Source organism: Phacochoerus africanus, chromosome 4, assembly GCF_016906955.1.
Source record: "Phacochoerus africanus isolate WHEZ1 chromosome 4, ROS_Pafr_v1, whole genome shotgun sequence".
NCBI lineage: Eukaryota > Metazoa > Chordata > Mammalia > Artiodactyla > Suidae > Phacochoerus > Phacochoerus africanus.
Window position 1 is genome coordinate 147,740,180 of NC_062547.1, and position 21,120 is coordinate 147,761,299.

At 39.3% G+C, this 21,120-nt stretch overlaps 1 protein-coding gene across 15 annotated transcripts in view; it reads left to right on the forward strand.

Moving 5' to 3' along the window:
* TCERG1 (transcription elongation regulator 1) overlaps nt 1-21,120 on the forward strand; it is a 64,370-nt gene that overhangs the window by 19,894 nt on the left and 23,356 nt on the right. For 5 of the 15 annotated variants that reach the window (XR_007134647.1, XM_047778959.1, XM_047778963.1 and 2 more), the window contains 11 exons: nt 583-645; nt 1,803-2,003; nt 3,245-3,357; nt 3,567-3,626; nt 4,123-4,211; nt 11,927-12,087; nt 13,480-13,536; nt 13,669-13,735; nt 15,066-15,116; nt 16,513-16,648; nt 17,464-17,553. Coding sequence is in view for 14 of the 15 variants with exons in the window: in XM_047778959.1 (XP_047634915.1) it covers nt 583-645; nt 1,803-2,003; nt 3,245-3,357; nt 3,567-3,626; nt 4,123-4,211; nt 11,927-12,087; nt 13,480-13,536; nt 13,669-13,735; nt 15,066-15,116; nt 16,513-16,648; nt 17,464-17,553 (1,088 nt within the window). In the remaining variant the exon portion in view is untranslated. The remainder of the gene's footprint in view (nt 1-582; nt 646-1,802; nt 2,004-3,244; nt 3,358-3,566; nt 3,627-4,122; nt 4,212-11,926; nt 12,088-13,479; nt 13,537-13,668; nt 13,736-15,065; nt 15,117-16,512; nt 16,649-17,463; nt 17,554-21,120) is intronic. The other 10 variants (XM_047778961.1, XM_047778965.1, XM_047778967.1 and 7 more) reach the window with 6 other exon arrangements.

Consider the following 21,120-nt stretch of genomic DNA (forward strand, 5'->3'; position numbering starts at 1 on the left):
AACGCTCTCCTTCGCTTTATCTTTGCCCTTCTTTTTTTGAAGTATTACTTGCAGTGGAATATTTGGATCTGTCTCATACTTCATTTTCTTTCTTTCTTTCCCTCTGTTCTTACTCTTTTTCTCCTGCATGGTTATGCTCCATGCTTCTGCTTCTGCGTGTAGTTCCCACTTAGCAGCAGCACAGAGAAAGTGTCTGGTCAGCGTCATGCTGCGTCTGCCTTTCACTGGTATCTAAAGCAGCATGGGTTGGACGTCCTGTGGGAACATGTCCCACAGCAGCCCTTGTCATGCATATGTAATGAAGGGGCTTTCCTTTGTCGAATTCAAATTCTTGAGACTCCTTCAGATACTATCAGCTGGTTTGATGAAAAGGTAATTGATGTTATAATTTAGAATCAGTTATCATTGGATTTGGCGCTCCTTCCCACAAAATGTCAAGCAAAATAAATTTTACTCCATTCTTGGTCTTTTTCATTGGAAATAGTATTCTAAATTGTAGTGGTAAATTATTTCCCTGAATCCCAGTGGTAGCCGACATACAATGGCAGCTTTCCAACGTATGCTTGCTTATCCATTTTACAGGTGTAGCAATGATGCAAATAGTCAGCTGCCCGTATGTAAAGACAGTCGCTACCACCAAGACCGGTAATTTTTAAAACCATCTTAGTTTGTTTTGTCTGTAAGTTGGCATGGTAGTGAATGTTGTTGTTTATCCTTTTATTTATTTATTTTGCCCAAGTTGAGTGGATTTTTTTATATTTTTCTTTTTAACGAGCGGTATAAATGCAGTTGTCATATTTGGCCAACACTTAATTTTCCCAATTGCCTGTAGTATTAGCTTCGTTGGTTCACAAAAGCAAATAAGGTCAGATCACTTTATATCTTAATTTTTGTAATAAGTGTAAACAACTTCATTCTCATATTCATAACATTTAATTTTATTTTTTGATGTGTGTTTTAAGTTAAATATAAAAAAATCATTTCCATGTGTAAAGTGATGTGATTATGCTTGCATGCTAGTAAATATATGTGTGTGAATATTTGTGTGGTAGTATAAATTTGCATTTTAAAAGTTATAGAAGTTAACTACCTGAAACTGAAATTCTAGTATAGGATTTGAGGGTTTTTTTCAATTTTGATTCACATTGATTATTTATATCATATCAGCTTATCTATCTGGTGATATAAATCTCGGCTTATCTTTTAAAAAAATGGGAGAACCTTTGCTTTCTTTTTGGAAAAGACTAAATTGACTGTCAAAGACTTTACAGGGATATCTGACTTAATCTCATATATTAAAGTAGATTTGACAATAAACTCAATCATTTTTATATAGTTTTTCAGTCATTTACTTTAAAGTAGAATTTTATTCATGTCTTTTTTTGGTACGTTAGAACAAGAAAATAATTTTGCCTCAGAAAATATGCTTAATAAATGTGCTCGTGGCCTTGATTTCATTGGAATTTGAGAAATTCTTTGTAAAAATACAATTTTATGAAGTAGAGGATGTACCATTATTTTTTAATTTATTATGTTATTCTAGTTCATTAAGATTTCATCATAGGTATGACCTGAATTTGTGACCGTTGAGGTACTCTTTGGGTGAATTTCTGAATCTATTTGAATTTAGACAGAACTAAACCAGGGGTATAGCTTTAAGTAATTAAATCACTTTATATGATTATTTTCAGCTAGCTCTTTCATTTATTAATATTTAATAGAAAGATTTAGCTCTTTTCAAGTTTTTCTTCTGTGTGGCAGTTTGATACTTGAATCTGATTTGGTTGTTGCTCTTCTTGTAGGTGTGTTGCCAGGAATGGCCCCTCCCATTGTACCCATGATACACCCCCAGGTTGCTATTGCAGCCTCACCTGCTACCTTAGCTGGGGCAACAGCAGTTTCTGAGTGGACCGAATATAAAACAGCAGATGGGAAGACCTATTATTATAATAATAGGACATTAGAGTCAACCTGGGAAAAGCCCCAAGAACTGAAGGAAAAAGGTATAGTTTTAATGACTTAGTGGGGCATAGTATAAATAGAATACTGTGTGAAACTCTGAGTTAATTCGTTTTTAACATGTTTGAGGGATTTCTTTTTCTTTTCTCTTCTCTTTGCCTTTTTTTTTTTTTTTTTTTCTTTTCCTTTTAGGGCTGCTACTCCTGCGGCATATGGAGGATCCCAGGCTAAGGATTGAATCGGAGCTTCAGCTGCCAGCCTACACCACAGCTCACAGCAGTGCTGGATCCTTAACCCATTAAGTGAGGCCAGGGATTGAGCTGCATCTTCCTGGATGCCACTTGGGTTCATTACCACTGAGCCACGATGGGAACTCCCGGGTTTCCTTTTTTTCTTTTTTTTATTATTTATTATTATTATTTTTTTAGGGCCGCACCCAGGCATATGGAGGTTCCCAGGCTAGGGGTTGAATCGGAGCTATAGCCACTGCCCTACACCACAGCCACAGCAACACCAGATCCGAGCCACATCTGCGACCTGCACCACGGCTCATGACAACGCCAAACCTTAAACCACTGAGCGAGGCCAGGGATCAAACCTGTGCCCTCATGGATGCTAGTCAGGTAGTTTCTGCTGAGCCACGACGGGAACTCTGTCTAGGATTTTCTAATTACACAGTTTTGGATAGTTAATTTCCTCTGAATTGATAAATAGGTATTGATAAATTGAATTGATAAATAGGTATTCTTCTACTTACGTGTTTGTCTATCATATTACTGCATGGAGAAGTGGATATACAAGTACATATTTACTATTTTTTACTGTTGTCAGGGACTGTATAATTATCCTATTGAATAATTACTGTTATCCTTACTGAGTTTGATAGTGAAGGAAGAAATGTATTTCTTATGTGTTCTAAAGGGAGAAAATGTAGACTGTTGGAGTCTTGGATGAAGAGGACTCCATTTTCTGTGTCACAAGTCCTTTTTTTGTCCCTAAGTATTTTAGTATCTTACCCCTTTCAAGCAAAATGAATGGCTCCTACAGATGATGTGTGAATGACCTGAAAGGCTTTATGCCCCTCTGAGCTCAGTAGTTCTCATTGTATAGCAAGGTATTGGGAGTTGAGCATTACAGTGGAGTCAAATCAATGATATTTCAAGGAAGAACATTTTATTTTTGTGGTTAATAACTAGAAATGGGACATCTTAACTGCTTAGTCTCTGAAAGTTCTTTAAAACTTAAATCAGAACCACTGAGTGATGCTATCTCAATTTTTTAATAGAAAAATTAGAGGAGAAGATCAAAGAGCCAATTAAAGAACCTTCTGAAGAGCCTCTGCCAATGGAGACAGAGGAGGAGGATCCTAAAGAAGAGCCGATCAAGGAGATAAAGGAGGTACAGGGCCATCGCCTGTTAGCCTGGGAGCCAGCTTTGGTTGTTGGGTATAGTTGACTTAGAACTGAAAATCCGTTTGCTGTAGTTTTAGATAACTGCTATAAATTGGAAATTTTAGGGTTCTTTGAAGTATTTAATTCAGTTTTTCCTTTGAAAGTTTCATTAAATTACTTCTTATACTAAAACAAGACCCCCCCCTCCCCCCCTAGAAAGAAAGGGCCTTGGACCAGAGCTTGGACCTGATGTCCAGTCTCCTGACTTGTAGACTGGTACGTGTCATAGTTATAAGTACACTTCATATTTGGAGAATGTTGATTGTGTCTTTCTGTTCTCTCTTGGTGTGGAATGATCTCTGTTTGGCACTCAAAGAGCTCTTCTTTTTGGAAGCTGCTTTATTGAGTGAGGGACCAGTGGCAGTCGTGCAGGGAATTGAGCAGAAAAAAGAAACAGCCTTAAATGAAGAGGTCTTCTCTCATCTTCTCTCCCCTTTTCCTCATTTCTGCTCCTAAACAGGTGATTAGTGTGTTTGTAAGACAGGACCTTCTACTGCTGACGGGGTGTACTGCTGTAGAATTTGGCTCTGTCTAGGGCACAAGGATCTAGAACTTACTTAGAGATTGTGATTCAGAGTCTCCCCTCACTATGGTAGCAACAGACCTGATGTTGGTTGTACTTTAAGGTGTTTGCAGAGATTCTTATGTTTGTGGGGTAATCAGGTATAGTTTTGTGATACTGATTTAATGGGAGTGATGTCATTTCCCATAGGAGCCCAAAGAAGAGGAGATGACTGAAGAAGAAAAGGCTGCCCAGAAGGCAAAGCCGGTAGCTACTACCCCTATTCCGGGTACTCCATGGTATGTCCTTGACTTAATTAGCACGCTGATGGATTGATAGATTCCTGCTTGATTACTGTGTAATTATACGTAGGAAGAAAAGTGTAGCCTACTGCATAGCACAGGGAACTATATCCAGTCTCTTGGGATAGACCATGATTGAAGATAATATAAGAAAGGGAGAGAGAGAACGTGTGTGTGTGAGAGAGAGAGAGTGTGTGTGTGTGTGTGTGTGTGAGAGAGAGAGAGTGTGTGTGTGTGTGTGTGTGTGTATGTATGTCAGGGTCACTTTGCTGTACAGCAGAAATTGGCACATTGTAAATCAGCTATGCTTTAATTAAAACAAACCAAGAGAAAAGTATGTGTCAAATGAATGTTTTTATCTACTGAGTATTTATTTGGTTCTTCTTTGAATTTTGGGTGCTCAGACCTAAAACTCTTGCAGTATCTTCCTCCCTTCATGAAACTCTCCTTTAATGTTTATTGTTTATGGTTATAAATTTGAACCACTCTGGGACCCTGAATCTACTTTTTATTGTTTAAAATACTTTAAAACTGCTTTTGTGTAAATATCCACATGTGTTTATAGAATTTTGTGAAATTGTGTGCTTTTATCTTACTTAGTTCTGAATGGTCTGTTTTTTAATCTCCTCTGTTTGGTTCTCTCTTTTCTTCCTCTCCCCACGTCAAGGCTTTCTCTCCTGTTGCTGTGCTAACTTACTTACTCTTTTACAGTCCCTGCATGGCGCTGAGCTGGCTTGTCTTACTCTCCTCATCTCTAGGTTCCTCTCCAGCTTGTTGTCCTTACTTCGTCCTCCTTGTTTTTCTTTTCTTTCTTTCTTTTTTTTTTTTGGTCTTTTTTTTTAAGGCCACACCCTTGACACATGGAGGTTCCCAACAGGGGGTCAAGTCAAGCTACACCCCAGCCCCAGCATCGAGGGATCCTAGCCTCATCTGCGACCTATACCACAGCTCACAGCAACTCTGGACCCTTACTCCTTGCTTTTCTTACTGTGAAAGTAAATGTGTTTGTTCTGTAGAATTCCACAGCCTGGATTTTATTATAGCCCCCTCATATCCATTCCTCCGTTTCCTGCACACTAGCAGGGTTACAGAGATAGGATCAGGTGCACGTGAGATCTTTTTGGCAAGACTAGGTCATCAGTGATAATGTGCTTTGCCCTCAGGATGCGTCTGGTTGTCTTTCGTGATGTTACTGCTCAGAACGTGGTTTTCAACCACGAGTAATTCTGTCCGTCTTCCCTCAGCCCCTCTTTCTCCTGGACATGGGCAGGGTCTGGAGGCTTTTTCAGTTGTCGTCACTTGGGTGGTGTTAGTAAGCACGCAGTGGAGAGAGGCCTGGGATGCTGCTTAACATGCTACCTTGCACCAGAACAGCTCCTCACAAGAACTAATTGTTTGGCTCAAAATGTCGGTAGTGCTGAGGTTGCAGAACCCGGGCTAGACCTCTTGTTGTTACGAGTTGACCACGGTGGTAATGTGTTTCTGTTACTCTCTGTTCATCTATTGGCTGTAATACCTAGAGCTCCTTCCCCTTGCTAATGTTACAAATGATAGAGAAAGAAAAGATTTGCTTATACCTGTTTTCAGAATGAGTTGGTTTAAGTATTAGAAATGCCTAGATTTAAATATGTCTTATATGTTTCTCTCCATAGCAGTTATTGTACTTATTGTGTTTATTTCTTTCATCTTGGGCTGGGCGGAGTATCTCAAGGTTGACTTCTGAGGTTTTGGTGGTGGTGGTACAACCCTATCCGATGGTCTCTTTCCTTTCTTTGACAAGATGTTGCTAACTTGTACATTTCCTGCTTCAGACCTGATTCAGGTGTTTCTCTAAGGAACCCTGATTTCTTTTTGTGGAAAGTGGCTTTATAGGCCCTGGTGTGGGATCTAGGGGTAGTTGTTACTACTGAATTAGTCATTCTTTTTAGATTCTTTGGTAGACACAGATGGAAGATAAATACATTTGAAGATACGTCCTGAGTTCACACCATTGCTTGCAGTGCGAGTTGCTACAAGGTTTTTGCCCTCATCATCATCAGTATCTCCTTTCCTTCGGAAAATCCTGTTTGAGTGACAGCCCCGTGATTACTCATATGCTTTTCTCACACACAAGACGCACAGCAGTAGTACCAGTGCTATCACCAACGATGGGATTACTAAAGACAGTTTAAGCTTTTGTTTACAGTTATTTTTTGTTTAGGGTATATTACTTTAGGAGATGTATAGTTAAATTATTGTGTGTGTGTGCATTTTTTTTTTCCTTCCTTTTTTTTCTTTTTAGGGCTGCAGTTGTGACATGTGGAAGTTCTCAGACTAGGGGTCTAATCAGAGCTACAGCCACTGGCCTAAGCCACAGCCATAGCCACAGCATTGTGGGAACCGAGCCACATCTGTGACCTGTACCACAGCCATGGCAACGCTGGCTCCTTAGCCCACTGAGTGAGGCCAGGGATCGAACCTGCATCCACATGGATCCTAGTTGGATTCGTTAACCACGACAGGAACTCCCAATTATTGTGTGTTTTAACAGTGTTCTGGAATAGTTTTCTATATAGTTATTCCACTAACTTGGTACACAGCCTCACTTTAAAAAATAGTTGTGTAAAATATATACTCATTCCAGAATTAAGACTTATGAAGGCAATCTATTTTTTTAATTTAATTTTATTTTTTTATTACTCAAATGAATTTATCACATCTGTAGTTGTGTAATGACCATAACAATCCAATTTTGCAGGATTTCCATCCCACAGCCCAAGTACATCCCCCACCCCCAAACTGTCTCCTCCGGAGACCATAAGTTTTTCAATGTCTGTGAGTCAGCATCTGTTCTGCAAAGAAGTTCAGTCTGTCCTTTCTTCAGATTCCACATGTCAGTGAAAGCATTTGATGTTGGTGTCTCATTGTATGGCTGACTTCACTTAGCATGATAATTTCTAGGTCCATCCATGTTGCTAAAATTGCCTGTATTTCGTTCCTTTTAATGGCTGAGTAATATTCCATTGTGTATATATACCACATCTTCTTGATCTACTCCTCTGTCAATGGACATTTAGGTTGTTTCCATGTCTTGGCTATCGTGAATAGCTCTGCAGTGAACATTGGAGTACATGTGTCTTTGCGAGTCGTGGTTTTCTCTGGACAGATGCCCAGGAGTGGCATTGCTGGATCAAATGGTAGTTCTGCTTTTAGTTTTCTGAGGCATCACCATACTGTTTTCCACAGTGTTTGCACCAATTTACAATCCCATGAACAGTGTCATAGGGTTCCTTTTTCTCCACACCCTCTCTAGCACTTATTGTTTGCAGACTTTTGGATGATGGCCGTTCTGGCTGGTGTAAGGGAAAGCAGTCTCTTTAAAAGAATATGTTCCTAGATGATGGTTTCTCTGCATATTGTGCACGGAAAGCTAATGACCAACTTCATCGCCGCTAGTCTGGAGCTTTGTGGACCTTATCAATTTTCAGACTTGGATGTGACCTCAGATGAGTGCAGTTTCCTTTCGGAGTTTATGTCATTAATGCTTCTCTTCATCTATTTCTTTTCTTTTCTTTTTTTTTTTTTTTTCCAGGGCTGCACCCGTGGCATATAGAAGTTCCCAGGCTAGGGGAACCTCCACATGCCAAGTGTAATACATTTTCCTTCAACTGTTCACTGCAGAATTCTCTTCAAGAATTTCCATTAGAACCATCCCAAGACTCTGAAGCCACCTTGTTAAATAGATGTTTAACTTTATTGGGGAAAAAACTAAGCCTACCTTTTCTATGTGAATTCCTGAAATACTGTCTATATGTATTAATAGCCAACAACCGCTTTAAGGTGAAGGTGCTAGTCTACTAATTCATGTTGGCTTCAGAGAACCCAAGTGTGCTGATTCAGCTCTAGCGGTATTGGCAGCAGATGTGCATGAGAAGCGCTCAGGACATTTCAGAATTAATAGAAAAACGATGGACAAAGAATTTTTATGTCATAAAACTGCCCTTTGCTAATAATATGCATAATAAAGTGTGTAGGGTGAAATGTACTTGGATAATCTACAACTTGGGATGTATCGAAACAACGAAGCCTGGCAGGTGCGTTGAGGAAAGGATAGATGAGTTACAAGGTGTATGTGACAAAATGTTAAGTGTAAACATCTAGTTGGGCAATATATGGGCACTGTTCCAGAAACCTTCTTTCACTAATTCTGTATGTTCCAATTTTTCATAGTACAGTATTAGGGTAAAAAACCGTGGAAACCAAAAAATGGAGCAGCAGTCAGTAGATGTGTAGGTAAATAAAGTCTCTGTGCCACTCCGGGTCAGTACAAAAGTTCAGAGATAAAACTTTTCATAAGTGAAAGCCTAACACAGATCACAAATAAAGCATGGCAAATATACGCAGCTCTCACTTTGTACTTTGTACGAGATTGTAAAACTTAACAGCAGGCTAAGTCTTTGTGATGCAATCTTAGTAAGCAATGGGAAAAGTTACAGTTGGTTTAAAAAGTTTTGTCAAAACACAAAAAAATTTCTTGCAACTAGAAACTAAAATTTCCTGATCCTAGGAAATACAAAATGTTACTAATTTTGACCTCTCTATTCTTAAAAAAAAAGTCAGACCAGTGCCCTGAAATACCAAGGAAAGAATCCCAGCATTGTTAAGAGAAACATACAACTTCAGGTTGTACCTTTAGCTTCTTAACATACCTCTAAAGAAATATTTGAAGAGCAACATCTAGTATCAAGAGATAAACTAATAAATTTGATTATCCAAATGAGGTAGTATAGCTGAACAGTTTGTTTAGCTTCACGTTATCATTTACCTATTTTATAAGAAATAGAAAATAATAAATTTGAGAACTGAAGTTATGTGGACAATACATTCCTTTGTTGACAGAACTTGGAAGATAATTGGGACAATTGGTTATCTTTCATGTATTCAGATGGACTGTAAAAATACTAGGAATATCTTAGTTGTGGTTTTGGAGAGGAATTGGAGATGATTCCTAAGAAAGACACAAAACCTAGAAGCTATAAATAAAAAGATAAATTTGACCTCATAAAAACAATTTATGTGTGAAGATTTTTGTATATTAATTTTATAGACTAGACTCTTGGTTCCTGGTTGGATTTGTTTCCACTGTGCCATGATGGGAACTCCCATTATTATTATTTTTTAAAATAAATAAATACGAGTTCGTATTGTGGCTCAGTGGTAACAAACCTCACTAGTATCCATGAGGATGCTGGTCTGATCCCTGGCCTTGCTCAGTGGGTTAAGGATCTGGCATTGCTGTGAGCTGTGGTGTAGGTCACAGACTCAGCTTGGATCTGGCGTTGTGGCTGTGGTGTAGGCCGGCAGTTGCAGCTCTGATTCAACCCCTAGCCTGGGAACTTGCATGTGCCTCAGGTGTAGTCCTAGAAAAGCTAAATAAATAAATAGGAGCACTTTAATTCATATTCTCTGATCTTTAATGCCATCTTTTTTTTTTTTTTTTGGTCTTTTTATCTTTTTAGGGCCGCACCTGTGGCACATGGAGGTTCCCAGGCTAGGGGTCCAATCAGAACTGTAGCCCTCGGCCTACCCCACAGCCACAGCAACCTGGGATCCGAGTCACATTTGTGACCTACACCACAGCTCACAGTGACGCTGGATCCCTAACCCACTGAGTGAGGCCAGAGGTTGAACCCGCAACCGCGTGGATACCAGTTGGGTTCGCTAACCGCTGAGCCACGACGGGAACTCCTTTCCTTCGTTCTTTGTTTTCATTTTTTAAAGTTGTATTGAAGTATGGTTGATTTATTAGGTCATGGTCATTCCTGCTTTATAAGAAAGTGCTTCGCTTGCACGTGGACACACGTCCCTTCGCTCTCTTTCTTCCTTTTCTCTTTCAGATTCTTTGTCCGGTATGCAGAGTCGTGGGTAGAGTTCTCAGGGCTGTAGGACAGGCCCCCTGAGCCAGTCCTTCCATAGGCCTCGCTGTGTGTGTGCCAGTCCCGAAGCCCCAGACCATGGGTCTCCCCACCTCCTTCATTCTCTTAATGTGGGGAATTATATCGATTTCTGAATGTTAAACTAGCTGTGCATTTCTGGAGTAAACCTTGTCATGGTAGAGGAATCTTTTTAATGTATTGTTGGATTTGATTTGATTTGCTAATGTTTTATTGTGTTTTCCATCTGTGAGATACGGATCTGTAGCTTTCTTTTGTAATGTTTTTGTTAGGATTTGGTGTTAGGGTTATGCTGCTTTCATAAAATATGTTAGGTGATGATTGGTGGTTTCTGCACCTCTGTTTACTGCAGAAGTTTCTAAGGTGTTACTACTTTTTCTTTAAAGGGTTAACAGATCATCTGGGATGGAGTTTTTACGGGAAGATTTTTGATAACAAATTAATCTTTTTTAATAGCTATAGGCCTATTGAATTTTTTTGTTTCAGCTTTGGGAAGTTGTATTTTTTAAGAAATTTATTTATATTATCTAAGTTGAATTTGTTCTCATTATTCTCAATATTCTTTATATGTCTGTGATCTGTGGTGATAACCCCTTTTTCTTTCCACCAGGTAGTGATGTGTTCTCTTTTCTGGATCAGCTAAGTTAGACGTTTGCCAATTTTGTTGATCTTTATTAAAAAAAAAAACAAAACACAAAAATGTTTTGAGGTAGTTGCCCTCCTCCCCTTTTCCCACTGTTATTTCCTTTTTTCTAATCACTTGGGCTTGCTTTATGCTTTTCTAATTTTATTTATTTATTTATTTTGTCTATTTCTAGGCCCATGCCGGCAGCATATAGAGGTTCCCGGGCTAGGGGTCTAATCAGAGCTGTGGCCACTGGCCTCTGCCAGAGCCATAGCAACGGAGGATCCGAGCCGAGTCTTCGACCTATACCACAGCTCACAGCAACGCCAGATCCATAACCCACTGAGCGAGGCCAGGGATCGAACCTGCAACCTCATGGTTCCTAGTCAGATCGGTTAACCACTGAGCCACGTCGGGAACTCCTACTTTACGCTTTTTTTAGCTTTTATTTTTTAGGGCCTCACCCATGGCATATGGAGGTTCTCAGGCTAGGGGTCGAATCAGAGCTACAGCCGCTGGCCTACGCCACAGCCACAGCAACGTGGGATCCGAGCCGTATCTGCGACCTATGTCACACTCATGGCAACACCGGCTCCTTAACCCGCTGAGCGAGGCCGGGGATTGAACTCACATCCTCATGGTTCCTAGTCAGGCTCGTTAGTGCTGAGCTGGGCCACACCGGGACCTTCCTTTATTTTTTAATATTTGACCTGATTAAATATTAAAGCCTTCATAGCAGATTGTATTTGAATTTGTAATTCTGGTTTGGTAGGAAATATTAATTATTATGTAATAGGGTGCCGTGGTCTGTTCTTTGGCTTAGACCTCCTTAATAGCATTATTACCTTTGCTTTTAAAATCATCTTTTGTGATAGGTTAAAATTGAGCGTACCAGACTAAGTTCCTGAGCACTCTAAATTCTGATCACAAATTGCTTTGCTCTTCCTGCTTTTCTCAATGTGTTGAGCTGCTCTTTTATCCTTAGCCAGTCAGCTCTCTTCTGTTCAAAAAATCTTTCATGGCTCTCTCTGAGTAACAGTAATATGAACCTGTCCTTCCTGCACCACCACCTCCCCTTTTGAGGATGAGAATGAAAGACTAGCTATAAAATACATTCCATAACATAAAACACTGATATTTGAATCCATTTGTAGGTGTGTTGTTTGGACGGGTGATGAGCGCGTCTTCTTTTACAACCCTACCACCCGTCTGTCCATGTGGGACCGGCCCGATGATCTGATTGGAAGGGCAGACGTTGACAAAATTATTCAGGAGCCCCCTCATAAGAAAGGCATGGAAGAAGTGAAGAAGCTAAGTAAGTTTTACATTCGGAATTTATCCTCTACTTTTAACATTCTTTTAATAATTTTACAGAAAATGCGAGGCCACTTAGAAATAATCTGTATTTTCAAGGAATACAAGAAAAGGAATATTTGAGACGTGGGAAATAGTCTGCTGTTCTAGTTTGAGTTCAGTAATAGAGATATTTAAAGTAGAGAATTTGGATTAAATTACGTTTTCTGAAGTATTTGTAAGAATTTTTAACTTCTCGTCCTTTTTAAGATTGCAGGTCCAAGATGTGGTGGTAGGTACTGTGAAACTGGCTCTGTGCTTGTTAAAAAAAAGCACCAAGATGCTCCTCCGTGAGCCTTTAGCACCTTTCCATTAGTAATGTATTCTTTGAAGTAATGAAACGGTACATAGTATTTTATTTTACTGTTTGCTAAAATTTTGTAAAATAAAAACACAAAGACTTAGTCTTTTAAATTTGATGAAATTTAGGGACGGTAAGCCTTATTCCTGAGAATAGAGGCACCTATGTCTCATTGAGACATAATCTTTTTTTTTTGCCTTTTTCTTTCTTTTTTTTTTTTGCTTTTTAGGGCTGCACCTGCAGCATATGGGAGGTTTCCAGGCCAGGGGTTGAATTGGAGCTACAGCTGCCAGCCTATGCCACAGCAACACGGGATCCAAGCCCTGTCTGTGACCTACACCACAGTTCACGGCAAGGCCAGATCCCTGACCCACTGAGCAAGGCCAGGGATCGAACCCACAACTCAGGGCTCTTAGTCAGATTCATTTCTGCTGCTGCGCCACAATGGGAACTCCTCCAGGAACTCCGAGATGCAATGTTTTAATCTACCTAACGCTCAGACAGCATTTCAGTGTGTATAATGAACACAAATAATTTGCACATCATTTTTATTGCATTTTTTATTGGTAATTTGCCATTGTATGGATATGATCGTGTTTTAATAGAACCCTCCTGTGTCATATAAAAGCATGTTAAATGAATTGTTTAATACTTCAGTTGAAGCAAACCCTAATGTATGTCATTTATTATAATAAATGTATGTCATTTATTATAATAGAGCAGTTGTCAGTGGTTATATATACATGGTACTAACATTTTGTGCTTACTAGTGATTCCCAAACTAGTGAAACTTGCTCTACCAGGTGCAAAAGATAGAAGGATCTGATCCATTTATTTGAAAAATGCATGTGTCGATAAACATTTCAAAATGAATCAAACATTTAATGTAAAGCGAAGAGTGATAGAGGAGGAATAGAATTATTATGCTTTGTTTAATGTTTTATAAAGGAGTGACTGTTATGAGATAGACATATAAACAGAAACTTTTTAAAAGCAAAGATGGTGTGAAATGTGCTTACACCCATTCCTAATATTTGAACTGTTTTTTGCCAGGGCACCCGACCCCAACAATGCTGTCCATCCAAAAGTGGCAGTTCTCGATGAGTGCAAGTGAGTGAACTATAAGGGGCAGCTTAAAAAGAATAGTACTCAAGCCAGTGCTCTAGTGGTTGGTAGCAGAAGGTTCATACCTATTTAAATTGTTGCTTTATTTTTATTCTGGCACTTTACATTTTCCTGCAGTTAAAGAAGAACAAGAGTTAATGGAAGAAATGAATGAAGATGAACCTGTTAAAGCCAAAAAGCGGAAGTAAGTCATACTTAGAGTTTATGTGATTTAGGTAGAGTTTTACCTTTTTAAAAAGCTGGTTAGGTTGCAGTCAGTTGGTGATTGGGGCAGGTAATGTGTGTGTTAGGAGACAGACGTCAAGATTGCTTTCTGAGGCATGTAATGAAAAAGCTTTACTTTGGAATGTAGAAGTGCTGTCTCTTCTGTTGCTAGATGTGCAGAAGGTTTGGTTATTCAAATATATATTATGAAGCCAAATGACATTTTAGGCATTAGTTGATAAATTATTTTCAGACATTTATTAGGCCTGAATTTTATTTAAAAAAAAAATCTTCCGAGTTCCCATTGTGGCGCAGCAGAAACTAATCCAACTAGTATCCACGAGGTTGCGGGTTCCACCCCTGGCCTCGCTCAGTGGGTCGGGGATCTGGTGTTGCCATGAGCTGTGGTGTAGGTCACAGACATGGCTCAGATCCCTTGTGGCTGTGGCTGTGGTGTATGCCAGCAGCTGCAGCTCTGATTTGACCCCTGTCCTGGGAACTTCCATATGCTGCAGGTGCGGCCCTGTACAGACAAAAATAAGGTTCCTTCCTAATGTAGACCCCAGGAGATACCATTCCACATATCTCATATAAGACTCAGAGTTTTCTCTTTTTTTATGTGCTTGTCACTTCTCTAGTCCTTGTTTCTATGGTCCTTACTTGGTGAAGAGGAAACCCATTGGCTTATTAGAAAGTGCTCTGAGGGAAAGAGAGTGGTGCAAGTGGAAGCGTTAGCGTGACCAGTGCTCAGTAAAATGCGAATGTTCCTCATTACGGGGGGGGGGGGGTGGAAGGGGTGTGGTTAGAGGATGTTTGTATGTGGGCGGGGAACGCATGGGACTAGTATTTAGCAGCGAGAGAAAGGTTTTGAAAACATTAGGAAATGGTTTATCATAGTCCTTATCTGAGAAGGACAGATTGAATGCAGCCAAATTATGGCAAAGAAACCAGTAAGACAACCCTGTCAAGGGTGGTTCTTTTTTAAGTTTATTGGCAGCAGTGTTAAATTAAGATCTTGAAGAGTCACTCATAATTGACCACAGTAACTACAGCTGTTTGCATTTTTGCAGTTGACTTTTTAGTTCTTAACCAAATGTATGTCTTTTTATTAGTTGTAATCAAGTGAATTTGTGTTCTTTTTTAAAAAAAGTCTAGAATAAACGTTTATTTTCTTAATTATTGTAAATGACTGTATTCATTCTGTTTATGTACCATAATTTTGGATGTTCCTACGATGTTAAACTTTTAGGTTGTTTTTAATTGTTTGTTCTTATAGACAACTCTGTAAGGTTTTTAACTGCTTTTATCAGGAGAATGTCAAAGAAGTCCTTTATGTGGATTGCCCGAGCTTCTCTATTTAGGTACAAAGCTACAAGCCTATTTTACCTGGCTTAGTTTTTTCTTTATTTCTTTTATTGAGATAGATAGTGATAGTTTGTATTGTGACATTTTCATATAGCATAATTCTGTAAAGGTTATTTGTTTTCATTAGCTGTATTTCTTGGATGTCTTAACGCTTTATTTAAATAGTTCTTAAATTATTATAAGAGGGTATATTGTTTGGCAAATTGCTTTTACCTGTTTGTTTTGTGCATATCTTAGGTCACAGACTATCTCGCTAAGTTCCTGCAGGTCACGGACTGTGTCTTCTATTTTTGATTCACTCCCTAAATTGTTAATTGCCTCTCACATTTGTGGGCTAGCCTTAGCTTCATATAAGTCTCCTGGGCTATACCTTCATTGCCCTAGATAGGCATGTTTTTGAATTTCCCGATGTTCTGTTTTATTTCCTTTAAGTTTATGTAGGAAATATGAACCAATTTTGTTTTTATAGTTAGCAGATTGAATTTAAGAAGGAAGATCTGCTTAAACACCCCTGAATATTACTGACTTACCTTTTCTTTGATTACTCACTTGAATGGGCCTTGTTAAAAGTGCAGATGTTTTGAGAGGTGATTGAATTTCACGTTTGCAGTCTCACTTGAGTACCACACAGCAGCAGGGTTGCCCTTAGCCCTGAGGTGCATTTTTTGGAGGAACAAGAAGTAGTTTAGTCATTGATGAGGAGTTCTAATTCCATCTAACTACTCCGGGGCCTATGTTGCTCTCTGGGACCTGTCCTTCAACTTAAATCTCAACTTATCACCCAGAAAGTGAGTAAAAAAAATGTCAGGTAGGTAAGGTATATATCTCACATATCCACTTGGCCAAGTTTGCAGGTATTTTCATTTTATTTTCAGAATAAATATTTAAGATTTCTAAGGCTTATACCAATTTTATTAAATTAAAACTTTTATGCTTTTATAATGTAAACCATTTTGGAAAACACTGTTTTTCCTATATCATTTTAAGAACTAAAAATTATGTTCTGTTGCTGTTTGATTCTAACACATACGGAGTTTTGCTGCAATTTTAGATAATTTTTTTTAATCAAGGTAGCTCATTTTGTGTATCAACTAGTGTCAGGGAGATGTAGCACATTAAAGGTATTCTTCTAACAAGTGTAGCCACTGTAGCATCATTAGAAGCTCATTGTAACTTTATTATTATTATTATTATTATTATTATTATTATTATTAATATTATAGTGAAAGTTGCTTATCCCATAGAGTTTATTTGAAACCCTCTAATAGAATTCATTTTTGCCAAAAATATGCTCCTCAGTAGTGAGTCTTGAATATTCCAGTCATTTTAAGATTTTGGTAAGATTCTTTATTAATGTTTTGTCAGTTGATGCCTATATTTTATTTTTTATAGGAGAGACGATAATAAAGACATTGATTCAGAGAAAGAAGCTGCCATGGAAGCTGAAATTAAAGCTGCCCGAGAAAGGGCCATTGTCCCTCTGGAGGCCCGAATGAAGCAGTTCAAGGACATGCTGCTAGAGAGAGGGGTCAGAAAACAATCTTTGGGGGAGATATTTCTGTTTTGTATAAGTAATATAAATATGTCTTGCTAAAAGGTCAAATCTAAGGTTAGTGCTCATGTCGTGGGGGGGGTAAGGGAAGCCTATCAAATTACTGTGCTCTTTTCCAAACAGCCTTTTTCTTGGCTAATCAGACCATGTTTAACTAAATGCCATTTTGCTATCCTTTTAAGTACAAATAACATTTAACATTTATTGGGTCGTTAAATTTTGGTGAGTAATATAAGACGAGTATTAACATTGCAGAATGGCGGACTGCTCGGGATAGGTAAGGTGTACGTGATTCTTTTAATACCTTCCGGATGGCTTTTGCTTAAAGGAGAACTGGTACTTTATAATGTTACTATTATTGAAGCTTATTTGAGAAGCGATTTCAACCTTTGGGTTACATTCACAGATTCATTTGAGTAAGTCTGATTGTTCAAATTTAAATCACAATGTTGTTCACAAATTGGAGCAAGCATGGGAAATCAAAATGCAGATCTTCAAGGCTTTTTCTGATGCACTGATTTTTAAAATGTCACACAGTGGTGGTTATTTTAATGAGTAATTAAGTGTGTGTTATTTCTATATAATATAGGAATGTTCAGAGCCAATTAGTGTGGAAATTTGCTCTTGCTGGCCTCCCACTGCTTGTCATTTATTAGTGATGGAAACTTCAGTGTGGTTTTTATTGTGTGTCCTTTTTAAGTAGATGCCCTGTAGATTTCAAGCAAAATTATATGACCTTTCTGGTTTTAGAGCCAACTTAATTATGAGGCAATGCATTTTTTATTTTAAAGGTGTCTGCTTTTTCAACATGGGAGAAGGAGTTACACAAGATAGTTTTTGATCCTCGGTACTTACTGCTCAATCCAAAAGAGAGGAAACAGGTAAATAGAAAATAACAGCATTTAAGGAAGTGTGTATGTCTTGCCAGCATAATTTTTAAAGTATAGGGAATAAAGTTTCATCCTCCCCCCCACCCAATAGAGTATTTTAAGAAAAGTTTCGTACTTTAGAACCTAGTGATCCTTTGTGTGGACCTTTCTGCTTCAGAAGTACTTGGATAGGAGTTCCCGTTGTGGCTCAGCAGGTTAAGAACCCGACATAGTGTCTGTGAGGATGTGAGTTCGATCCTTGGCCTCGCTCAGTGGGTTAAGGATCTGGTGTGGCTGTGGCGTAGGCTGGCAGCTGCAGCTCCGATGAGACCCCTAGCGTGGGAGCGTCCATGTGCCACAGGTGCAGCTCTTAAAAAAGAAAGAATGACTAGGATATTATTCCTATTATGGGCATGGCTTTTGCTTCATAAACATTTATGTCTCATGCTTATGCCTCATACTTAGTTTCAAAATTCATTTCCATGCATTTGTTAATTTACTTTTTATTGGACAAATGATGCAAATTTAGAATAGAAAAACAGCAAAATACAGGTGAGTAAAAACGAAAAAAAGCATACCTATACCTATAACCCTTTTCAACTGACAGATCCATTGTTGGACACTTCACCCTTCTGTTAGGTCTGAATATCCCTTTCTGTATGTCAGTGTTGTAGAAAGGCAAAATTCAGCATAGTTTTTTGTTTGTTTGTTTGTTTTTAGGGCTGCACCTCTAGCATATGGAAGTTCCCAGTCTAAGGGTTGAATCGAGCTGCAGCTCCTGTCCTGTGCCACAACCTCAGCAACTCGGGATCCAAGCCGCATCTGTGACCTACACCACAGCACACAGCAACGCCACATCCTTAACCCACCGAGCGAGACCAGGGATCGAACCTGCATCCTCATGGATACTAGTGAGGTTTGTTACCCCTCAGCCATGAGGGGAACTCCAGATTCGACACGTTTCTATTTCATACACACTACACACAGAAGTCCACATCTGCTAAGTGGCATCACTTAAGCTGTCTTTTCATCATGAACTTTTAAGAAATAATGGAAACTTCAGGGTCTCTGTTGAACTAGACTAGAACTAGCACTGCCTTGTTGTTGAGGTGTCATTTATTCCCATGATGATCCAGTGACATCCTATCACGTCAAAGTGATAGCTGATTTCTCTAAAGCATTGCACACGTCTAACTTCAGTACTTTCTGTATTACCTGGACCATCCTTGCACTCGACTCCGTAAAATAGTGAGTGTTTTGAACCACCTGTTACAGTGCTGTTGAGTTACAATATTTCATTTACTAGCAGTGGTGTTCATCTTTCATATTTATAACTTAATGAGTGGAAAAGTTCTTTACAGAGTTTGTGCCATTACCCATTTAGGTCTAATGATAGAGTTTTTGATGGAGAGAGGAAATTTACAGTGTGCCAGACGTGTGTTTTCGACTCATAATAGGAAGACATGATTTTCCACATACACATGCATCTGCATTTCATGCACAGTGGTTCTTAACTGTTTGTGTGTGATGGTCTCATTTTCACCCCAGTTGATAGCCGTGTCCAAACCTGTGAATTAGCCTTGATTCTTTACTTTTCCTCACTGCACATTTCAAGTCTATGACCAAAATATACCTCGCAAACCTTTTATAAATCCAGCCTCTTACTCACTGTTTCCCCAGCTGACACCCTGGTTCAAGGTATCATGATTACCTCATTATCTATGTGGCCCTTGATCGATCTTGCCTCCTCCTGTTTCTGTTTTCTATAGTCAAGTTCTTTTTCCACACAGCAGCTGGACTAATTTTAAAATATAAGTTACAAATTAAGGTGGTGTTCCCTTGCTTAAAAAAGGTTCATTGCTTCCCATTTTATTTTGGATAAAATGGAAACTCCTTTTCATGAGCCATAAAGATTCTACATGCACTCATCTGCATACTCCTCAAGGCTCTTTTCTTTTTTTCCCTTTTTTTTTTTTTGTCTTTTCTAGGGCCACACCCACGGCGTTATGAAGGTTTCCAGGCGCTAGGGATCTAATCGGAGCTGTGGCTGCCAGCCTACGCCAGAGCCACAGCAACGCCAGATCTGAGCCGTGTCTTCGACCTACACCACAGCTCACAGCAATGCTGGATCCTTAACCCACTGAGAAGGCCAGGGATCAAACCTAGGCCTAGGGTTCCTAGTCGGATTTGTTAACCACTGAGCCACAATAACTCCTTGAGGCTCTTTTCTTGCATTCTGTTACTGATTGGTTCTAGCTACACTGGCCTTGATGTGCCTTGGGCAGCATAGGCACATTCTGCTACTTACTAGTCCCTCTTCCTGGAATGTTCTTTCCCCAACTGTTGGCATAACTGATGCATCACTACTTCAGATTCTTGACTAGGTGCCTTCTGATTAACCTATTTCTTCACCTTCTTTGTTTGTAGCACTTGGAACTATAACATTATCGTCTGTCTTTTCCTACCACAGAGAGCAAGAACTTTGTTGTGTTCATTGCTCTTATGTGCTGTGTAGAACCATGCTTTAACCTGCATATCCCTGATGACTGACTTTTTTATAAAAAAAATTTTCATTGTGGTTGATTTACAATGTTCTGTCAATTTCTGCTGTACAGCAAAGTGACCCAATTATACTTTTTTTTTTTTTCCTGTCTTCGTAGGGCCGTACTTGAGGCATGTAGGGTTTCCCAGGATAGGAGTCGAATCAGAGCTATAGCTGCTGGCCCATACCACGGCCCAGCAACGCAGGATCCGAGCCTTATCTGTGATCTACACCACAGCTCATGGCAGTGCCAGATCCTTAACCCAGTGAGCAAGGACACAGATTGAACCTGTGTCCTCATGGACAGTAATCGGATTCATCTCTGCTGAGCCGTGATGGGGACTCCTCAGTCATGCGTTTATGTACGTTCTTTTTTTCACATCATCCTCCGTCATCTTCCATCACAGGTGACTGGATATAGTTTCCTGTGCTACTGTACGGTGGGATCTCATTGCTCATCCACTCCAAATGCAAGAGTTTGCATCTGCTAACTCCAGACTCTCAGTTCCTCCCACTCCCTTCCGCTCCCTCTTTGCAACCACAAGTCTATTCTCCATGTCCGTGAGTTTGTTTCTTTTCTATAGATAGGTTCGTTTGGGCTATATATTAGATTCCTTATATAAGTGATACTCTATGATACTGTTTTTCTCTTTCTGACTGACTTCGCTTAGTATGAGAGTCTCTAGTCCATCCATGTTGCTGCAGATAGTATTTGTTGGTTCTTTTTTATGGCTGAGTAGTATTCCATTGTGTCTATGTACCATATCTTCTTAATCCATTTATCTGTTGATGGACACTTAGGTTGTTTTCATGTCTTGGCTACCATGAGTAGTGCTGCAATGAACACAGGGGTGCATATATCCTTCTGAGTGGAAGTTTTGCCTGGATATATACCCAGGAGGGGGATTGCTGGGTCTTGTGGTAGTTCTGTATTTAGTTTTCTGATGTACCTCCATACTCTTTTCCATAGTGATTGTACCAGCTTACATTCCCACCAATGGTGAAGAAGGGTTCCCTTTTCTCCTCTCCCTCTCCAG